General features: G+C 38.9%; 1 protein-coding gene across 1 annotated transcript in view; it reads left to right on the top strand.

Annotated features, from left to right (window-relative positions):
* Positions 1–21,946, top strand: part of syngap1a (synaptic Ras GTPase activating protein 1a) — a gene marked incomplete at both ends in the record, with an annotated part of 105,177 nt that extends 83,231 nt beyond the window's left edge. Inside the window, 8 exons of the mRNA XM_079828613.1 lie at positions 877–1,058; positions 3,907–4,108; positions 9,465–10,052; positions 11,526–11,984; positions 13,843–14,016; positions 16,257–16,468; positions 16,547–16,619; positions 21,917–21,946. Coding sequence (XP_079684739.1) covers positions 877–1,058; positions 3,907–4,108; positions 9,465–10,052; positions 11,526–11,984; positions 13,843–14,016; positions 16,257–16,468; positions 16,547–16,619; positions 21,917–21,946 — 1,920 coding nt within the window. The remainder of the gene's footprint in view (positions 1–876; positions 1,059–3,906; positions 4,109–9,464; positions 10,053–11,525; positions 11,985–13,842; positions 14,017–16,256; positions 16,469–16,546; positions 16,620–21,916) is intronic.
* Positions 21,947–22,528: the final 582 nt, after the last annotated feature.

The raw sequence follows: 22,528 nt of genomic DNA, 5'->3' as shown, positions 1-22,528 counted from the left end.
GTGTGTGTGTGTGTGTGTGTGTGTGTGTGTGTGTGTGTGTGTGTGTGTGTGTGTGTGTGTGTGTGATGTGGGCCGCGAGCTCTCCATCCTGCACAGCCTGCTGTGGGAGGTCATGGCCCAGCTGAGTAAGGTACGCAGTGTGTGTGTGTGTGTGTGTGTGTGTGTGTGTGTGTGTGATGTGGGCCGCGAGCTCTCCATCCTGCACAGCCTGCTGTGGGAGGTCATGGCCCAGCTGAGTAAGGTACGCAGTGTGTGTGTGTGTGTGTGTGTGTGTGTGTGTGTGTGTGTGTGTGTGTGTGTGTGTGTGTGTGTGTGTGAGTGTGAGTGTGTGTGTGTGATGTGGGCCGCGAGCTCTCCATCCTGCACAGCCTGCTGTGGGAGGTCATGGCCCAGCTGAGTACGCAGTGTGTGTGTGAGTGTGTGTGTGTGTGTGTGTGTGTGTGTGTGTGTGTGTGTGTGTGTGTGTGTGTGTGTGTGAGAGTGTGTGTGTGTGTGTGTGTGTGTGTGAGTGAGTGAGTGAGTGAGTGAGTGAGTGAGTGAGTGTGTGTGTGTGTGTGTGTGTGTGTGTGTGTGTGTGTGTGTGTGTGTGTGTGTGTGTGTGTGAGTGAGTGAGTGAGTGAGTGAGTGAGTGAGTGAGTGAGTGAGTGAGTGAGTGAGTGAGTGAGTGAGTGAGTGAGTGAGTGAGTGAGTGAGTGAGTGTGTGTGTGTGTGAGTGTGTGATGTGGGCCGCGAGCTCTCCATCCTGCACAGCCTGCTGTGGGAGGTCATGGCCCAGCTGAGTAAGGTACGCAGTGTGTGTGTGTGTGAGTGTGTGTGTGTGTGTGTGTGTGTGATGTTGGCAAACAGCTGAAGTGTGTTTCTGCTGTGTGTCCTCAGGATGCCATACTGAAGCTGGGCCCGTTGCCGCGGTTACTGAATGACATCAGCGTGGCGCTGAGGAACCCGCAGCTGCACCGTCAGGCCAGTCACCAGCCGCCCGAACGACACCTGACCCGGCCCACCTTCAGCCGCATCGCCACCAACGACTTCCAGAGCCTCATGATGAGGGACCTCAACAGGTCAGCTGACCAGCTGTCTGTCTGACCGTCTGTCTGTCTGTCTGACCGTCTGTCTGTGTGTCTGTCTGACCTTCTGTCTGACCGTCTGTCTGTCTGTCTGTGTGTCTGTCTGACCTTCTGTCTGACCGTCTGTCTGTGTGTCTGTCTGACCGTCTGTCTGTCTGACCATCTGTCTGACCTTCTGTCTGTCTGTCTGTCTGTCTGACCGTCTGTCTGTCTGACCATCTGTCTCTCTGACCATCTGTCTGACCTTCTGTCTGTCTGTCTGACCGTCTGTCTGTCTGACCATCTGTCTGACAGTCTGTCTGTGTGTCTGTCTGACCTTCTGTCTGACCGTCTGTCTGTGTGTCTGTCTGACCGTCTGTCTGTCTGACCATCTGTCTGACCTTCTGTCTGACTGTCTGTCTGTGTGTCTGTCTGACCTTCTGTCTGTCTGTGTGTCTGACCAGCTGTCTGTCTGACCGTCTGTCTGACCTTCTGTCTGACCAGCTGTCTGTCTGTGTGTCGGTCTGACCAGCTATCTGTCTGACCGTCTGTCTTTCTGTGTGTCTGTCTGACCAGCTATCTGTCTGACCGTCTGTCTGTCTGACTGACCATCTGACTGTCTGTCTGTCTGACCGTCTATCTGTCTGTCTGTCTGTCTGTCTGTCTGTCTGTCTGACCGTCTGTCTGTCTGTCTGTGTGTCTGTCTGTCTGACCGTCTGTCTGACTGACCATCTCTCTGTCTGTCTGACCGTCTGTCTGACTGTCTGTCTGTCTGTCTGTCTGTCTGTCTGTCTGTCTGTCTGTCTGACCATCTATCTGTCTGTCTGACCGTCTGTCTGACTGACCGTCTGTCTGTCTGTCTGTCTGACCATCTGTCTGTCTGACCATCTGTCTGTCTGACCATCTGTCTGACCATCTGTCTGTCTCTCTGACCGTCTGTCCATCTGACCATCTGTCTGTCTGTCTGACCGTCTGTCTGACCATCTGTCTGTCTGTCTGTCTGACCGTCTGTCCATCTGACCGTCTGTCTGTCTGCCCATCTGTCTGTCTGACATCTGTCTGTTTGTGTGTCTGACCATCTATCTGTCTGTCTGACTGTGTGTCTGACCATCTATCTGTCTGTCTGACCGTCTGTCTGTCTGACCATCTATCTTTCTGTCTGACCGTCTGTCTGTCTGACCTTCTGTCTGTCTGTCTGTCTGTCTGACCGTCTGTTTTTCTGTCTGTCTGTCTGTCTGTCTGACTATCTGTCTGTGTCTGACCATCTGTCTGTCTGACCGTCTGTCTGTCTGTCTGTCTGTCTGTCTGTCTGTCTGTCTGACCATCTATCTGTCTGACCATCTATCTGACCGTCTGTCTGTCTGACCTTCTATCTGTCTGTCTGACCATCTGTCTGTCTGTCTGAACCTCTGTCTGTCTGTCTGTCTGACCGACCATCTTATCTGTCTGTCTGACCGTCTCTCTGTCTGACCGGCTATCTCTCTGACCGTCTGTCTGTTTGTCTGACCATCCGTCTGTCTGACTGTCTGTCTGTCTGATGGTCTATCTGTCTGTCTGACCGGCTATCTGTCTGACCGTCTGTCTGTCTGTCTGTCTGTCTGTCTGACCGTCTGTCTGTCTGTCTGTCTGACCATCTATCTGTCTGTCTGACCATCCGTCTGTCTGACAGACCGTCTGTTTTTCTGTCTGTCTGTCTGTCTGTCTGTCTGACTATCTGTCTGTGTCTGACCATCTTGTCTGTCTGTCTGACTGTCTGTCTGACCGGCTATCTGTCTGACATTCTGTCTGTTTGTCTGACCATCCGTCTGTCTGACCGTCTGTCTGTCTGACGTCTATCTGTCTGTCTGATGGTCTTTCTGTCTGACTGTCTGTCTGTCTCTTTCTGACCGTCTGTCTGACCATCTATCTCTCTGTCTATTTGACTGTCTGTCTGTCTATCTATCTGTCTGACCATCTATCTCTCTGTCTATTTGACCATATGTCTGTCTATCTGACATCTGTCTATCTGACGTCTGTCTGACCGTCTGTTTTTCTGTTTATCTGTCTGACCGTCTGTTTGTCTCTCCCTGTCTCTCTGACTGTCTGTCTGTGTGTCTGACCATCTTATCTGTCTGTCTGACCATCTGTCTGTCTGACTGGCCGTCTGTCTGACCATCTATCTGTCTGTCTGACCGTCTATCTGTCTGACCGTCTGTCTGACTGTCTGTTTGTCTGACCGTCTAATCTATCTGTCTATCTGTCTGACCATATATCTGTCTGTCTTTCTGTCTGACCATATATCTGTCTGTCTTTCTGTCTGACCATCTATCTCTCTATTTGATCGTCTGTCTGTCTGTCTGACTGTCTGTCTTTGTGTCTGACCATCTTATCTGTCTGTCTGTCTGACCGTCTGTCTGTCTGTCTCTCCCTGTCTGTCTGACTTTCTGTCTGTGTGTCTGACCATCTTATCTGTCTGTCTGTCTGTCTGTCTGTCTGTCTGACCGACTATCTGTCTGACCATCTATCTGTCTGTCTGACCGTCTATCTATCTAACAATCTGTCTGTCTGTCTGACCGTCTGTCTGACCATCTATCTGTCTGTCTGACCGTCTATCTGTCTGTCTGACTGTCTGTTTGACTGTCTCTCTGTTTGACCATCTGTCTGACCATCTATCTGTCTGTCTGACCATCTATCTCTGTCTATTTGATCGTCTGTCTGTCTATCTGTCTGTCTTGTGTGTCTGACGTCTGTCTGTCTGTCTCTCCCTGTCTGTCTGTTCTTTAGTGAAACATTGCCTCTGTGTCTGTGTATTCCTCAGGCTGATGCTCATGTGTGTGTGTGTGTGTGTGTGTGTGTGTGTGTGTGTGTGTGTGTGTGTGCTCAGCTCTATAGATATCTCCCGTCTGCCGTCTCCTACGGCTGGTCTGTCTGGCAGTGGTGTTCTGTCTCACCCTGGAATGGCTGCTTTCTCCGACCGGGATCCTCGAGGCAACAAAGATGTTTTCTATGTGACCCGCCCTCCTCTCGCCCGCTCAAGCCCCGCCTACTGCACTAGCAGCTCTGACATCACTGACCCAGACCCCAAGGTGCACAGACTCACACACACACACACACACTCACACACACACACACACACACACACATGTTTGTTTTTGTGAAATGTGAGGACATTCCATAGGCGTAATTGTTTTTTATACCGTACAAACCGTATTTTCTATCCCCTTACACTGACCCTAAACCTAACCATCACACACACACACACACACACACACACACACACACACACACACACACACACACACACACACACACACACACACACACACACAGACACACTGCCCCTGCCCCTAAACCTACCCATCACACACACACACACACACACACACACACTGCCCCTAAACCTACCCATCACACACACACACACACACACACACACACACACACACACACACACTGCCCCTAAACCTACCCATCACACACACACACACACACACACACACACACACACTGCCCCTAAACCTACCCATCACACACACACACACACACACACACACACACACACACACACACAGACACACTGCCCCTGCCCCTAAACCTACCCATCACACACACACACACACACACACACACACACACACACACACACACACACACACACACACACACACACACACACACACACACACTGCCCCTAAACCTACCCATCACACACACACACACACACACACACTGCCCCTAAACCTACCCATCACACACACACACACACACACACACACTGCCCCTAAACCTACCCATCACACACACACACACACACTGCCCCTGCCCCTAAACCTAACCCTCACAGGAGACATTCCGCATTTTTACATTTTCATAAAAACTCATTCTGAATGATTTATAAGCTTTTGTGCCCGTGGGGACACGAGTCCCCATGAGTCTGTCTACAGTCAGGTTGAAGTCCCCACCAGGCTAGAAAAACATGTACACACACACACACACACACTCACACACTGTCACACACTCTCTCACACACACACACATTTGCACACTCACACACACACACACGTGTATTTTTGACCAGTATACACGAGTAATGAATGTATAATAATAATATACAGTGAGTCTGAAGCGAATCAGACACGTGTGGAAACTCTTTAAACGCTTCGGTGTGACACGTCTGTGCTTCCATAGTAATATTGCTATTTAATTCATTATATAATAATTATACATCCAGCTCATATTTCACTTCAAAATCACATAAAAAGAGACATTTAATTAATTTTTATTATTATTAATACATATCAAATTAATAAATAATCAGAGTATTTAACCTATTGTGATTGAGGAGCATAAATTATATCACAAAAAAGTAATTATATCACACAACTCCACACCGGAGTTTAGGACATGAGCTGAGGGTGTAGGAGTTTAGGACATGAGCTGAGGGTGTAGGAGTTTAGGACATGAGCTGATGGTGAAGGAGTTTAGGACATGAGCTGATGGTGTAGGAGTTTAGGACATGAGCTGATGGTGTAGGAGTTTAGGACATGAGCTGAGGGTGTAGGAGTTTAGGACATGAGCTGATGGTGTAGGAGTTTAGGACATGAGCTGATGGTGTAGGAGTTTAGGACATGAGCTGATGGTGTAGGAGTTTAGGACATGAGCTGAGGGTGTAGGAGTTTAGGACATGAGCTGATGGTGAAGGAGTTTAGGACATGAGCTGATGGTGTAGGAGTTTAGGACATGAGCTGATGGTGTAGGAGTTTAGGACATGAGCTGAGGGTGTAGGAGTTTAGGACATGAGCTGATGGTGTAGGAGTTTAGGACATGAGCTGATGGTGTAGGAGTTTAGGACATGAGCTGATGGTGTAGGAGTTTAGGACATGAGCCGATGGTGTAGGAGTTTAGGACATGAGCTGATGGTGTAGGAGTTTAGGACATGAGCTGAGGGTGTAGGAGTTTAGGACATGAGCTGAGGGTGTAGGAGTTTAGGACATGAGCTGATGGTGAAGGAGTTTAGGACATGAGCTGATGGTGAAGGAGTTTAGGACATGAGCTGATGGTGTAGGAGTTTAGGACATGAGCTGATGGTGTAGGAGTTTAGGACATGAGCTGAGGGTGTAGGAGTTTAGGACATGAGCTGAGGGTGTAGGAGTTTAGGACATGAGCTGATGGTGAAGGAGTTTAGGACATGAGCTGATGGTGAAGGAGTTTAGGACATGAGCTGATGGTGTAGGAGTTTAGGACATGAGCTGATGGTGTAGGAGTTTAGGACATGAGCTGAGGGTGTAGGAGTTTAGGACATGAGCTGATGGTGTAGGAGTTTAGGACATGAGCTGAGGGTGTAGGAGTTTAGGACATGAGCTGAGGGTGTAGGAGTTTAGGACATGAGCTGATGGTGTAGGAGTTTAGGACATGAGCTGAGGGTGTAGGAGTTTAGGACATGAGCTGATGGTGTAGGAGTTTAGGACATGAGCTGATGGTGTAGGAGTTTAGGACATGAGCTGATGGTGTAGGAGTTTAGGACATGAGCTGATGGTGTAGGAGTTTAGGACATGAGCTGAGGGTGTAGGAGTTTAGGACATGAGCTGATGGTGTAGGAGTTTAGGACATGAGCTGATGGTGTAGGAGTTTAGGACATGAGCTGATGGTGAAGGAGTTTAGGACATGAGCTGATGGTGTAGGAGTTTAGGACATGAGCTGATGGTGTAGGAGTTTAGGACATGAGCTGATGGTGTAGGAGTTTAGGACATGAGCCGATGGTGTAGGAGTTTAGGACATGAGCTGATGGTGTAGGAGTTTAGGACATGAGCTGATGGTGAAGGAGTTTAGGACATGAGCTGAGGGTGTAGGAGTTTAGGACATGAGCTGATGGTGAAGGAGTTTAGGACATGAGCTGAGGGTGTAGGAGTTTAGGACATGAGCTGAGGGTGTAGGAGTTTAGGACATGAGCTGATGGTGAAGGAGTTTAGGACATGAGCTGATGGTGTAGGAGTTTAGGACATGAGCTGAGGGTGTAGGAGTTTAGGACATGAGCTGATGGTGTAGGAGTTTAGGACATGAGCTGAGGGTGTAGGAGTTTAGGACATGAGCTGATGGTGTAGGAGTTTAGGACATGAGCTGATGGTGTAGGAGTTTAGGACATGAGCTGATGGTGTAGGAGTTTAGGACATGAGCTGAGGGTGTAGGAGTTTAGGACATGAGCTGATGGTGAAGGAGTTTAGGACATGAGCTGATGGTGTAGGAGTTTAGGACATGAGCTGATGGTGTAGGAGTTTAGGACATGAGCTGATGGTGTAGGAGTTTAGGACATGAGCTGATGGTGTAGGAGTTTAGGACATGAGCTGATGGTGTAGGAGTTTAGGACATGAGCTGATGGTGAAGGAGTTTAGGACATGAGCTGAGGGTGTAGGAGTTTAGGACATGAGCTGAGGGTGTAGGAGTTTAGGACATGAGCTGATGGTGTAGGAGTTTAGGACATGAGCTGATGGTGAAGGAGTTTAGGACATGAGCTGAGGGTGTAGGAGTTTAGGACATGAGCTGATGGTGTAGGAGTTTAGGACATGAGCTGATGGTGTAGGAGTTTAGGACATGAGCTGATGGTGAAGGAGTTTAGGACATGAGCTGATGGTGTAGGAGTTTAGGACATGAGCTGAGGGTGTAGGAGTTTAGGACATGAGCTGATGGTGTAGGAGTTTAGGACATGAGCTGATGGTGTAGGAGTTTAGGACATGAGCTGATGGTGAAGGAGTTTAGGACATGAGCTGATGGTGTAGGAGTTTAGGACATGAGCTGATGGTGAAGGAGTTTAGGACATGAGCTGATGGTGAAGGAGTTTAGGACATGAGCTGATGGTGTAGGAGTTTAGGACATGAGCTGATGGTGTAGGAGTTTAGGACATGAGCTGATGGTGAAGGAGTTTAGGACATGAGCTGATGGTGTAGGAGTTTAGGACATGAGCTGATGGTGTAGGAGTTTAGGACATGAGCTGATGGTGAATGAGTTTAGGACATGAGCTGATGGTGTAGGAGTTTAGGACATGAGCTGATGGTGAAGGAGTTTAGGACATGAGCTGATGGTGAAGGAGTTTAGGACATGAGCTGATGGTGTAGGAGTTTAGGACATGAGCTGAGGGTGTAGGAGTTTAGGACATGAGCTGATGGTGTAGGAGTTTAGGACATGAGCTGATGGTGAAGGAGTTTAGGACATGAGCTGAGGGTGTAGGAGTTTAGGACATGAGCTGATGGTGTAGGAGTTTAGGACATGAGCTGATGGTGTAGGAGTTTAGGACATGAGCTGATGGTGTAGGAGTTTAGGACATGAGCTGATGGTGAAGGAGTTTAGGACATGAGCTGAGGGTGTAGGAGTTTAGGACATGAGCTGATGGTGAAGGAGTTTAGGACATGAGCTGATGGTGTAGGAGTTTAGGACATGAGCTGATGGTGTAGGAGTTTAGGACATGAGCTGATGGTGTAGGAGTTTAGGACATGAGCTGATGGTGTAGGAGTTTAGGACATGAGCTGATGGTGAAGGAGTTTAGGACATGAGCTGATGGTGAAGGAGTTTAGGACATGAGCTGATGGTGTAGGAGTTTAGGACATGAGCTGATGGTGTAGGAGTTTAGGACATGAGCTGATGGTGAAGGAGTTTAGGACATGAGCTGATGGTGTAGGAGTTTAGGACATGAGCTGATGGTGTAGGAGTTTAGGACATGAGCTGATGGTGAATGAGTTTAGGACATGAGCTGATGGTGTAGGAGTTTAGGACATGAGCTGATGGTGAAGGAGTTTAGGACATGAGCTGATGGTGAAGGAGTTTAGGACATGAGCTGATGGTGTAGGAGTTTAGGACATGAGCTGAGGGTGTAGGAGTTTAGGACATGAGCTGATGGTGAATGAGTTTAGGACATGAGCTGATGGTGTAGGAGTTTAGGACATGAGCTGATGGTGTAGGAGTTTAGGACATGAGCTGAGGGTGTAGGAGTTTAGGACATGAGCTGATGGTGAAGGAGTTTAGGACATGAGCTGATGGTGAATGAGTTTAGGACATGAGCTGATGGTGAAGGAGTTTAGGACATGAGCTGAGGGTGTAGGAGTTTAGGACATGAGCTGATGGTGAAGGAGTTTAGGACATGAGCTGATGGTGAAGGAGTTTAGGACATGAGCTGATGGTGTAGGAGTTTAGGACATGAGCTGATGGTGAAGGAGTTTAGGACATGAGCTGATGGTGTAGGAGTTTAGGACATGAGCCGAGGGTGTAGGAGTTTAGGACATGAGCTGATGGTGTAGGAGTTTAGGACATGAGCTGATGGTGTAGGAGTTTAGGACATGAGCTGATGGTGTAGGAGTTTAGAGCTGATGGTGTAGGAGTTTAGAGCTGAGGGTGTAGCAGTGGGTGGAGCAGCCGTCCGGTTCTCAAACGGTCTGGTGTTGTGTGTCCCGTCAGGTCCTCAGTGTGAATAAGAGTGTTTCTATGATGGACCTGCAGGACTCGCGCATCAACAGCGTGTCGAACCTGCACTCCGTCAATGACCTGCTGAACTCGTCTCAGGGCTCTCTGGCCGGGCTGGGCTTTGGTCTGGGTGGCGCCCCCCTCAGGGCCGGAGGACGCGTGTCAGCCGGGTCGGGCGGCTCCAGCATGTCGGGCGGCCTGAGGCTGAGCCACCCGGGCCTGGGCACGGACTCGCTGTCGCAGCAGCAGCAGCAGCAGGCGGCCGCCATGCACGTGCCCCTGTCCTTCCAGAACCCGCTGTTCCACCTGGCCTCGGACGGGCCGCAGTACCACACGCCCCCCCACGCGCCCGCCGCCCCCCCGCCGCTGCTGCTGGCGCCCGAGCCGGAGAACGGGCACGTGGGCTTCGGCGTGCCATCCTTCGGGCACAGCGGGTTCTCTCGCAGTGAGGATCTGTCGGCGCTGCGGGCGCAGAACAGCCTGGTCCAGCCCAACATCGTCCACTCGCACAGCTACAGCGACGACTTCACCCGCCACAACCAGGCCGACTACGCCCGCAGGCAGCTCTCACTGCAGATGCAGGTAAACGTCCAGCTCATCAGAGTTCAAATGGGGAAAAGTCAGCAATAGATAATTTTCTCTATGCAAAATATTTAAAAAGCTATTTTGCATAAAAATACATAAATTACATAAAAAAACAAACACTTTTCTATAAATTCATCAAAATGAATACAATAATTTATAATTTATCAAATAATTTTCTTTATGCAAAATATTTAACAAGCTATTTTGCATATAAATACATAAATTACATTAAAAAAACACTTTTCTATAAATTCATCAAAATGAATACAATAATTTATCATTTATCAAATAATTTTCTTTATGCAAAATATTTAAAAAGCTATTTTGCATAAAAATACATACATTACATAAAAAAACAAACACTTTTCTATAAATTCATCAAAATGAATACAATAATTTATTATTTATCAAATCATTTTCTTTATGCAAAATATTTAAAAAGCTATTTTGCATAAAAATACATAAATTACATAAAAAACAAACACTTTTCTATAAATTCATCAAAATGAATACAATAATTTATCATTTATCAAATAATTTTCTTTATGCAAAATATTTAAAAAGCTATTTTGCATAAAAATACATAAATTACATAAAAAAACACTTTTCTATAAATTCATCAAAATTAATACAATAATTTATCATTTATCAAATAATTTTCTTTATGCAAAATATTTTTTATTGTACTTTGCATTTGATTATTTAAACCAATTTTTTTAATTAAATCAGAATATTATATATTTTTTATTCAAAAAAAATATTTTTTATTTTTTCATATTTAAGTAAACATTTTAAATTTTAACTATTTACAACAAAGCCCAAGATCCGCCCACAATCATAAGATATAAAGATAAGACTTAATAAAATAAAATAAATAAATACATTTAGTAAAAAAAAAGTAACAATATATATAAGGATTGAATATTAAACTTTTTATTAAAGGATAAGAAACTTTTCTATAAATTCATCATAATGTAAATAATTTATCATTATTTTTACAGCATTATAATAATGTGTTGAATTATTCGTAAAACAATGTCCTAGTGAATCAAAAATCATACTGTACAGGATTGTTTGGAAAATCTGGAAATGTTATGGCATTTTAACAGTTATTCAGAAATGAATGAATAATTAAAATGTCAAAATGAATATTTATAATAAGTAGCGTTATAAATATTCAGACTGATAAATATTTATAATACATATTCATTGTACATTTTGTTTGTATACATTTTACATTTATTATTATTACTTATGAATTATAAATATAAAAATTTCTAGTACTATGCTGAACTCCATATTTATAATTAATCAATCTTACTGAGTAAGGTGTATTTGAGTTATTTGAGTATTATCGAGACATTATTATCGTTATTATTATTATTATTCTGACATGTTTTATTTGAATGTAGTAAATGTGTTGTGAGTAGCACATGTGTTTAGTTGCTGTGAATGTGTGTGTGGCGTCAGGAGAATCTCCAGCAGCAGGTCCTGATGGGCATGGGCCCTCAGACGGCCACGGGCACCGGCACGCCCGCCTCTCTGGCCACGCCCCCGACCACCATTCACCCCGTCCGCCAGGCCTCCATGGCCCCCACCCCACCCCAGCGGGTGAAGCCTCAGCCCTCCCACCAGCTGTCCGTCAGCTCGGCCGCCAACTCCACGCCCCCGAAGACACGCCCCCAGAGCGGGAACCTCCTCCAATCGCCCGAGTCCAGCTATGGGGGCAGGCAGTTGCCGAGGCAACAGCTGTCAGTCAAGGACAGCCCCGCCCCCGGTCTGCCGCATCAGTCCAGCACGGCCGCTGAGAACCCCGCCCCTCAGGGAGGAGCCAATGAGAGCGCAGAGAACACGCCGAGCAACCAACCAGCAAAAGCCTCGCAACAGACCAACCAACAGCATCTGCTCAAGCCCACCGGGAACAAACAGGTGCGCTCAAAACATGAACTTTTTGAGTTAGTTGCACTCAAATCATCCTCGTTCACATTACTCAAAAAACTCATGTAGCTAAATTTACTTCGATCTACTGAGTTGTTTCTACTAAACATGAGTATTGTCAGCTTTACTTAATAAGTGTTTGTTCGGTCAACTTAACATCGCTGAGTGAAACGAACACACTGGGCTGTAGTTCCCAGCATGCTTTGCAAGGGACTGCATTAGGAGAGTCAATTATTCGATTAAAGTGTTATTTTTAGGGCTGTCAAAAGATTAATCGCGATTAATCGCATCCAAAATAAAAGTTTGTGTTTACATAATATATGTGTGTGTACTCTGTTCATTATTATTTATATATAAATACACAACCAAGCATGTATTTATTTAAGAAAAAAATTTATTTTTATATATAAAACATTTATATTTATATATATTACAGATTATATAAATGTATATACAGTATATACATGCAAATATTTCTTAAATATATTCATGAATGTGTGTGTATTTATATATCAATAATAATTAACAGACACACACACATATATTATGTAAACACAAACTTGTATTTTGGATGCGATTAATCTTTTGACAGCCCTAGTTATTTTATGTTTTTCAGTAAAGGGGAAGATGTTGTTAGTTTATGTTAGTATTATGTTGGACATTTAGAGGAGTTTCTGTCATTTTGTGATCGCCGTTATGCAGAAGAGTGGCTGTGTTTAGGCTGTGGCCACTCATACACTCATTGATTGGATGGACTTCCTGTTCTCAAAAGTTATTTTAGAATTTTGTTTCTAAAAATATGCTTTTTGTTGTATTTAATAGTTTCCACTTACAATTGTAGAGCAAGTAGTTAATTTAATAAGGTAAATTAAATCAATAAATGTGTTCTCCTAACATAAGAAACTTTTATAAATGTAGCATAACATTATTAAGTAAACTGCACATATAAATATGATGTAACAGTGACAAATTAAAATGGTTTGTATTGACTTAAAGGATTAGTTCACTTTTAAATAAACTTCTGCTGATAGTTTCCTCACCCTCATGTCATCAGAGATGTCCATGTCTTTCTTTCTGCAGCCGAAAAGAAATGAAGGTTTTGGATGAAAACAGTCCAGGGTTTTTCTCCATATAATGGACTTCAATGGGACCCAAACGGGTCAAATGTCAGTTTCAGTGCAGCTTTAAACGACACCAGATGATGAATAAGGGTCTGATCTAGACAAACCATCAGCTTCTGAGAGAAACCCAGCAGTATTTATGATATTATTTTACCTCTTATCAGACGAGCGTGATCATCTCTGAGCTCAGACATAACTTCCGGAGAGTGAGGTCAAAATATGAGCGTGGTCATAGATATATCGATAGTAAATGCCTCATTCTACTGATCCGTGCAGTCGCTAATGAGGCATCTACGTATACATCTATGACCACACTCGTATCGTCTGGTGTCATTTGAAGCTGCACTGAAACTGTCATTTGACCCGTTTGGGTCCCATTGAAGTCCATTATATGGAGAAAAACCCTGGACTGTTTTCATCCAAAACCTTCATTTCTTTTCGACTGCAGAAAGAAAGACATGGACATCTCGGATGACATGAGGGTGAGGAAACTATCAGCAGAAGTTGATTTAAAAGTGAACTAATCCTTTAAAGACATTTTGTCGGCTTTACTTGACTTTCTTTTGTTCATATAGCTCAATTGTCATGTGTAAAAATGACTCTATAAAGTTGTGGAACCACTTGACGCAGCTTTTTTAAGTAAATTCAACACATTTTTTTTTGAGTGTGGTGTGTGTGTTCATGTGTTCTCTCTCTCTCTGTGTGTGTGTGTGTGTGTGTGTGTTTAGGGCTCAAAGTCTCCGTCCACCCTCAACACCCCCACTGCGGCGTCTGAGCGTACGGTGGCCTGGGTGTCCAATATGCCTCACCTGTCCGCCGACATCGAGAGTCTGCGAGTGGACCGAGAGGAGTTCAAGCTGAAGGAGCACTCCAAGAGCATGGACGAGTCCCGTCTGGACCGGGTCAGTGCTGACCGCTCGCCATCCTGCCATAACTCACACGCCCAGATCATTTATCACCTCAAATCAAGGCCAAAGAATGGGTTATTTTTACTAAATATTGCTCCATGATGTAAATGTAATAGAGACTTCAGAATTAAATGTCATTGTGCAACAAAAATCAGAATGGCATTGTTTTAAAATGCTTTAAATAATACGTTTAAAAATAAATAAATAACTTTTTTTATGCAAAATATTTAAAATTCTATTTTGCATAAGAAAAATGCTGACATTCTTATGACCAATGTTAAAATGTTACTTTGCATAATGCAAATGAAGAATATATAATAATACCAACATATTTGGTTATAAAAACAGTAATTAAAAACTCTATATTTTGCATAAATTAAATGAAGAATGATTTTGCATTCTTGATAATTAAACAATAATGTCATAGTGCCATTAACATTATAACTACTTTTTTAAATAATGAATATGTTTAAAACACTTGTCTTCATGCAAAATATTTAAAATTATATTTTGCATTAAGAAAAAATGAAGAATATTTTTAGGACCAAAGAGTTTGGCAATAAAAATGTATAAAACATCTGCAACATATTTTGCATAAATTAAATGAAGAATGATCTTGACATTATTGATTATGTTGTCTTAGTGCAATACAAATTATGATGCTTTATTTTTTTATTAATACATTTAGAAAAAAAAAAAAAATTCAATGTAAATTCAAAAATAAATTAATAATTGTCTACATGCTAAATATTTACAATTATATTTGCATAAGGAATAAAGACCAAAAGTTAGATTTTTCGCATTTTGACATTATTTGCTTAATAATTAAACATTTTGTGTTTTTTAATGTTTAATTGTCAGTAAAATATCCTTCATTTAAACTTACATTTTAAATTAATTAATTGTTTTATTGTTTTTATGCAAAATAATTAAATTGCAGACATTCATTTGCATTGTGAATTGTTTATTTTATTATTTACAGTTTTTATTTTGAATAAATTAAATGATTTTGCATTGTGACATTATTGTCTTGATAATTAATCAATGATGTCATAGTGCAATAAAAAATATAATGGCTTTATTTAAATTATTTTTTAAATAATAAATACATTTAAAAATAAACAATTTTCGATGTAAATTTTAAAATAAATAATTAATTCTATTCATGCAAATTAAACAATTTTTAGGACCAAAAGTTTGATTTTGAAAAGTGACATTATTTTTTAAATAATAAAACACAATCATCCGTTTGTATACTTAAATAAATATATTACTGAATTTAAAAATAAATAACTGTTTTTATGCTAAATATTCAAAACGACCAAAAGACATGCAGACCAAAAGATATGTTTTTGCATTGTAAATATTATTTAAAAATGTTACTTTGCGTGAAGAAAATTAAGAATATTTTTAGGACCAAAGAGTTTGGCAATAAAACTGAAAAAAAATCTATAAAACATCTGCAAAATATTTTGCATAAATTAAATGAAGAATGATCTTTATTGATTATGTTGTCATAGTGCAATACAAATTATAATGGCTTTATTTTTTTATTAATACATTTAAAATGTAAAAAAAAAATATTTACAATTATATTTGAATAAAGAATAATTTTTTTTTAGATTTTTCGCATTTTGACATTATTTGCTTAATAATTAAACATTTTGTATTTTTTAATGTTTAATTGTCAGTAAAATCTAATTTATTTAAACTTACATTTTAAATTAATGAATTATTGTTTTTATGCAAAACATTTAAATTGCAGACCAAAAGATACGGTTTGCATAAATTAAATGATTTTGCATTGTGACATTATTGTCACGATAATTAATCAATGATGTCATAGTGCAATAAAAAATATAAAGGCTTTATTTAAACAATTCTTCAAATAATAAATACATTTAAAAATAAACAATTTTTGATGTAATTTTAAAATGAATAATTAATTGTATTCATGCAATATTTAAAATTATATTTGCATAAAATTTTTGAAAAGTGACAACAATCATCGTTTTGTATACTTTAAAAAAAAATATTACTGAATTTGAAAATAAATGTTTTTATGCTAAATATTCAAAACGATATTTTACATAAAGAAAATGCAGACCGAAAGATATGTTTTTGCATTGTAAATATTCTTTAAAAATGTTACTTTGCGTGAAGAATATGTTTAGTTCATTTGGCCTAAAGGCAAGGATCCGTAAGTGTGTGTGTGTGTGTGTGTGTGGCGGCAGGTGCGCGAGTACGAGGAGGAGATCCACTCGCTGAAGGAGCGGCTGATGATGTCACACAGGAAGCTGGAGGAGTATGAGCGGCGGCTCCAGTCTCAGGAGCATCAGACCAGTAAGATCCTGCTCCAGTACCAGAGCCGGCTGGATGACAGCGAGAGACGCCTGCGCCAGCAGCAGGTGGAGAAGGACTCGCAGATCAAGGGCATCATCAACAGGTCAGACGCGTCTCGCGCGCCGCCATTTTGTGCCCGCGCATCCAGAGCATCCTGGGAATGTGTGTGTGTGTGTTGCAGGTTGATGGCGGTAGAGGATGAGCTGAGAGGAAGTGGAATGCCTGACCTCAAAACCAGATTATTCACAGAACAGGTTTGTCACACACACTCTAGGACACACTCCGTCTGTGTCTCTCCACCGGTCAGGGCTCGCTCGTGACATCATCACATGTGTGTGTGCGGGATGAACCATGTGACCTGATCTGATGAGTGTGTATCGGCTGCTTCCAGGGATTCATGATCTTCTGGTCCTTTGATTTGAGTCCATAAAGCTCCAGTCATCAAATATAGCGAAGCCCATTTTAATGTGTAAAAGATCTCGATATTACCGCATAATATCATGACATCATATACTGTTCACACCATGAACAACAGTGATAACTATAACAATCACGATAACAATAACTGTAGTGATATTAATAACTATACCGATTACTATAGTGCTATTAATAACTATACCGATTACTATAGTGCTATTAATAACTATACCGATTACTATAGTGCTATTAATAACTATACCGATAACTATAGTGATATTAATAACTATACCGATTACTATAGTGCTATTAATAACTATACCGATTACTATAGTGCTATTAATAACTATACCGATTACTATAGTGCTATTAATAACTATACCGATAACAATAACTATAGTGATATTAATAACTACTGTATACCTATAACTATAGTGATAATAATAACTATACCGATTACTATAGTGCTATTAATAACTATACCGATAACAATAACTATAGTGATATTAATAACTATACCGATAACTATAGTGATATTAATAACTATACCGATAACTATAGTGCTATTAATAACTATACCGATTACTATAGTGCTATTAATAACTATACCGATAACAATAACTATAGTTATATTAATAACTATACCGATAACTATAGTGATATTAATAACTATACCGATAACTATAGTGCTATTAATAACTATACCGATTACTATAGTGCTATTAATAACTATACCGATAACAATAACTATAGTTATATTAATAACTATACCGATAACTATAGTGATATTAATAACTATACCGATAACTATAGTGCTATTAATAACTATACCGATTACTATAGTGCTATTAATAACTATACCGATAACAATAACTATAGTGCTATTAATAACTATACCGATAACAATAACTATAGTTATATTAATAACTATACCGATAACTATAGTGATATTAATAACTATACCGATAACTATAGTGCTATTAATAACTATACCGATAACAATAACTATAGTGATATTAATAACTATACCGATAACTATAGTGATATTAATAACTATACCGATAACTATAGTGCTATTAATAACTATACCGATTACTATAGTGCTATTAATAACTATACCGATAACAATAACTATAGTTATATTAATAACTATACCGATAACTATAGTGATATTAATAACTATACCGATAACTATAGTGCTATTAATAACTATACCGATTACTATAGTGCTATTAATAACTATACCGATAACAATAACTATAGTTATATTAATAACTACTGTATACCTATAACTATAGTGATAATAATAACTATACCGATTACTATAGTGCTATTAATAACTATACCGATTACTATAGTGCTATTAATAACTATACCGATAACAATAACTATAGTGCTATTAATAACTATACCGATAACAATAACTATAGTGATATTAATAACTATACCGATAACTTATAGTGATATTAAAAACTATACCGATAACTATAGTGATAATAATACTGATAACTATAGTTATAATACCGATTACTATAGTGCTATTAATAACTATACCGATAACTATAGTGCTATTAATAACTATACCGATAACTATAATGATATTTATAACTATACCGATAACTATAGTGATATTAATAACTATACCGATAACTATAGTGATATTAATAACTATACCGATAACGATAACTATAGTGCTATTAATAACTATACCGATAACTATAGTGCTATTAATAACTATACCGATAACTATAGTGATAATAATAACTATACCGATTACTATAGTGCTATTAATAACTATACCGATTACTATAGTGCTATTAATAGCTATACCGATAACTATAGTGATATTAATAACTATACCGATAACTATAGTGCTATTAATAACTATACCGATAACTATAGTGCTATTAATAGCTATACCGATAACTATAGTGCTATTAATAGCTATACCGATAACTATAGTGATATTAATAACTATACCGATAACTATAGTGCTATTAATAGCTATACCGATAACTATAGTGATATTAATAACTATACCGATAACTATAGTGCTATTAATAACTATACCGATTACTATAGTGCTATTAATAACTATACCGATAACTATAGTGCTATTAATAGCTATACCGATAACTATAGTGATATTAATAACTATACCGATAACTATAGTGCTATTAATAACTATACCGATTACTATAGTGCTATTAATAACTATACCGATAACAATAACTATAGTTATATTAATAACTATACCGATAACTATAGTGATATTAATAACTATACCGATAACTATAGTGCTATTAATAACTATACCGATTACTATAGTGCTATTAATAACTATACCGATAACAATAACTATAGTTATATTAATAACTACTGTATACCTATAACTATAGTGATAATAATAACTATACCGATTACTATAGTGCTATTAATAACTATACCGATTACTATAGTGCTATTAATAACTATACCGATAACAATAACTATAGTGCTATTAATAACTATACCGATAACAATAACTATAGTGATATTAATAACTATACCGATAACTTATAGTGATATTAAAAACTATACCGATAACTATAGTGATAATAATACTGATAACTATAGTTATAATAATACCGATTACTATAGTGCTATTAATAACTATACCGATAACTATAGTGCTATTAATAACTATACCGATAACTATAATGATATTTATAACTATACCGATAACTATAGTGATATTAATAACTATACCGATAACTATAGTGATATTAATAACTATACCGATAACGATAACTATAGTGCTATTAATAACTATACCGATAACTATAGTGCTATTAATAACTATACCGATAACTATAGTGATAATAATAACTATACCGATTACTATAGTGCTATTAATAACTATACCGATAACTATAGTGCTATTAATAGCTATACCGATAACTATAATGATATTTATAACTATACCGATAACTATAGTGCTATTAATAACTATACCGATAACTATAATGATATTTATAACTATACCGATAACTATAGTGCTATTAATAACTATACCGATAACTATAGTGATAATAATAACTATACCGATAACTGTAGTGATATTAATAACTATACCGATAACTATAGTGATAATAATAACTATATCGATAACTATAATGATTTTATAACTATACCGATAACTATAGTGATATTAATAACTATACCGATAACTATAGTGATATTAATAACTATACCGATAACTATACCGATAACTATAGTGATATTAATAACTATACCGATAACTATAGTGCTATTAATAACTATACCGATAACTATAGTGATAATAATAACTATACCGATAACTGTAGTGATATTAATAACTAAACCGATAACTGTAGTGCTATTTATAACTATACCGATAACTGTATTGATATATTATAACTGTACCGATAACTATAGTGCTATTAATAACTATACCGATAACTATAGTGATATTAATAACTATACCGATAACTATAGTGCTATTAATAACTATACCGATAACTATAGTGATATTAATAACTATACTGATAACTATAGTGATATTAATAACTATACCGATAACTATAGTGATATTAATAACTATACAGATAACTATAGTGATATTAATAACTATACCGATAACTATAGTGATATTAATAACTATACCGATAACTATAGTGCTATTAATAACTATACCGATAACTATAGTGATATTAATAACTATACTGATAACTATAGTGATAAGTATACCGATAACTGTAGTGATATTAATAACTATACCGATAACTATAGTGATATTAATAACTATACCGATAACTACAGTGCTATTAATAACTATACCGAAAACTATAGTGATAATAATAACTATACCGATAACTATAGTGATATTAATAACTATACCGATAACTATAGTGCTATTAATAACTATACCGATAACTATAATGATATTAATAACTATACCGATAACTATAATGATATTAATAACTAAACCGATAAATATAGTGATAAAAATACCGATAACTATAGTGATAATAATACGGATAACTGATACAGATAACTATAGTGATAATAATACTGATAACTATAGTGATAATAATACGGATAACTGATACCGATAACTATAGTGATATTAATAACTATACCGATAACTTATAGTGATATTAAAAACTATACCGATAACTATAGTGATAATAATACTGATAACTATAGTGATAATAAAACCGATAACTATAGTGATATTAATAACTATACTGATAACTATAGTCATAATAATACCGATAACTGATACCGATAACTATAGTGATAATAATACCGATAACTGATACCGATAACTATAGTGATAATAATACCGATAACTGATACCGATAACTATAGTGATAATGATACCGATAACTATACCGATATCTATAGTGATAATAATACCGATATCTATAGTGATAATAATACCGATAACTATAGTGATAACTATACCGATATCTATAGTGATAATAATACTGATAACTATAGTGACGATATTGTTCTGTTTACTATAAGCGCTGCAGTTTTGTCGTCTGTCTCTTTAAATGCTGGAGCTCTTTAAAGCAGGATTCTGATTGGCTGTCAGTGTTTTTATCGTTCATCAGCTGGAAAAGATCGCTCTGAAAGTGATTCCAGCGTTATCGCTCCTCTGAGCCGTTATTGAAGTTGTGGTGTGGACTCTGTCGATATGTGAACGGACCTTTATATATTTAGTAATGTTTTGTTGGTGTGTGTGACGCATCAGTGAATGAGTGACGGTGGCGTGTCCAGCGCTGGCCTGTGATTGGCTGACAGTGACAGCCTGTGATTGGCTGAGGGAGAATGACATGATATAGAGCAGCACACATTCACACTTCACTTCCTTCACTTCTGACGTCTGTCTCATCGTGTGCGTCGTCATTTATTCATGTCACTCAAACCGTGTCATATTTTATCCACGTGACTTTATTTGAAATGCATTTATGAATATCAAATGAGTTATTCCTGTGGTGATGAATTTTAATGAGGTTTTATTGAATCTCTTATTGGTGGTGTTTGAGGTTTTTATTCATTAATATGATTATAATAAAATGATTGTAATAGTTTATGTGACCCTCTGCTTCTCTTTCCCCCTCAGCCGATTTATGGCTCCCACTCTGGAACATGATTGGCCCGTGCAGGACTAGAGGACATGTGATTGGTTTAACCTCAACCCAGGAATGACTGATGATTGGCTGAGAGAGAAGAGAGAGGCGGAGCCTGAGCAGGACGACCAACTCTACAAACTGTCTGTCTTTCTTTCTCTCTCTCTCTCTCTCTCTCTCTCTCTCTCAAACACACGCTGAGAGTATATATATGTGTATATACGTGATATATGAATATATATTTCTCAGATGTGTCTCTCTCTCCTGCTGTCTTTGTCTTTTTTGAGCCAAATGGACGACAATCAGCATCTCGAGGCCGAAACAATCACACCGATAGCACAAAGAAAATCAACGCAGACGGAGAGAGACCGCATGACGAGTTCACTCATCCTCTTCCCATCATCCCTCTCTCTCTCTCTCTCTCTTTACTGCAGGAGTGTGTTTGTGTACGTGAGTATGTGTGTGTGTGTGTGTGTGTGTGTGTGTGTGTGTGTGAGATCAGTTGCAGCCTCAACTTCCTAATAATGACTCAATAACAGATCTTGTTTTTTTCAAATGATGTTTTGAGGGGCTTGATTCTTTCTGAGCCAATCAGACGCTCAGAA

The sequence above is a fragment of the Gobio gobio genome, assembly GCF_949357685.1.
Source record: "Gobio gobio genome assembly, chromosome: 11".
Classification (NCBI taxonomy): Eukaryota; Metazoa; Chordata; class Actinopteri; order Cypriniformes; family Gobionidae; genus Gobio; species Gobio gobio.
The sequence above is the reverse complement of the archived record's forward strand: the minus strand, read 5'-3'. Positions and strand labels throughout refer to the sequence as shown.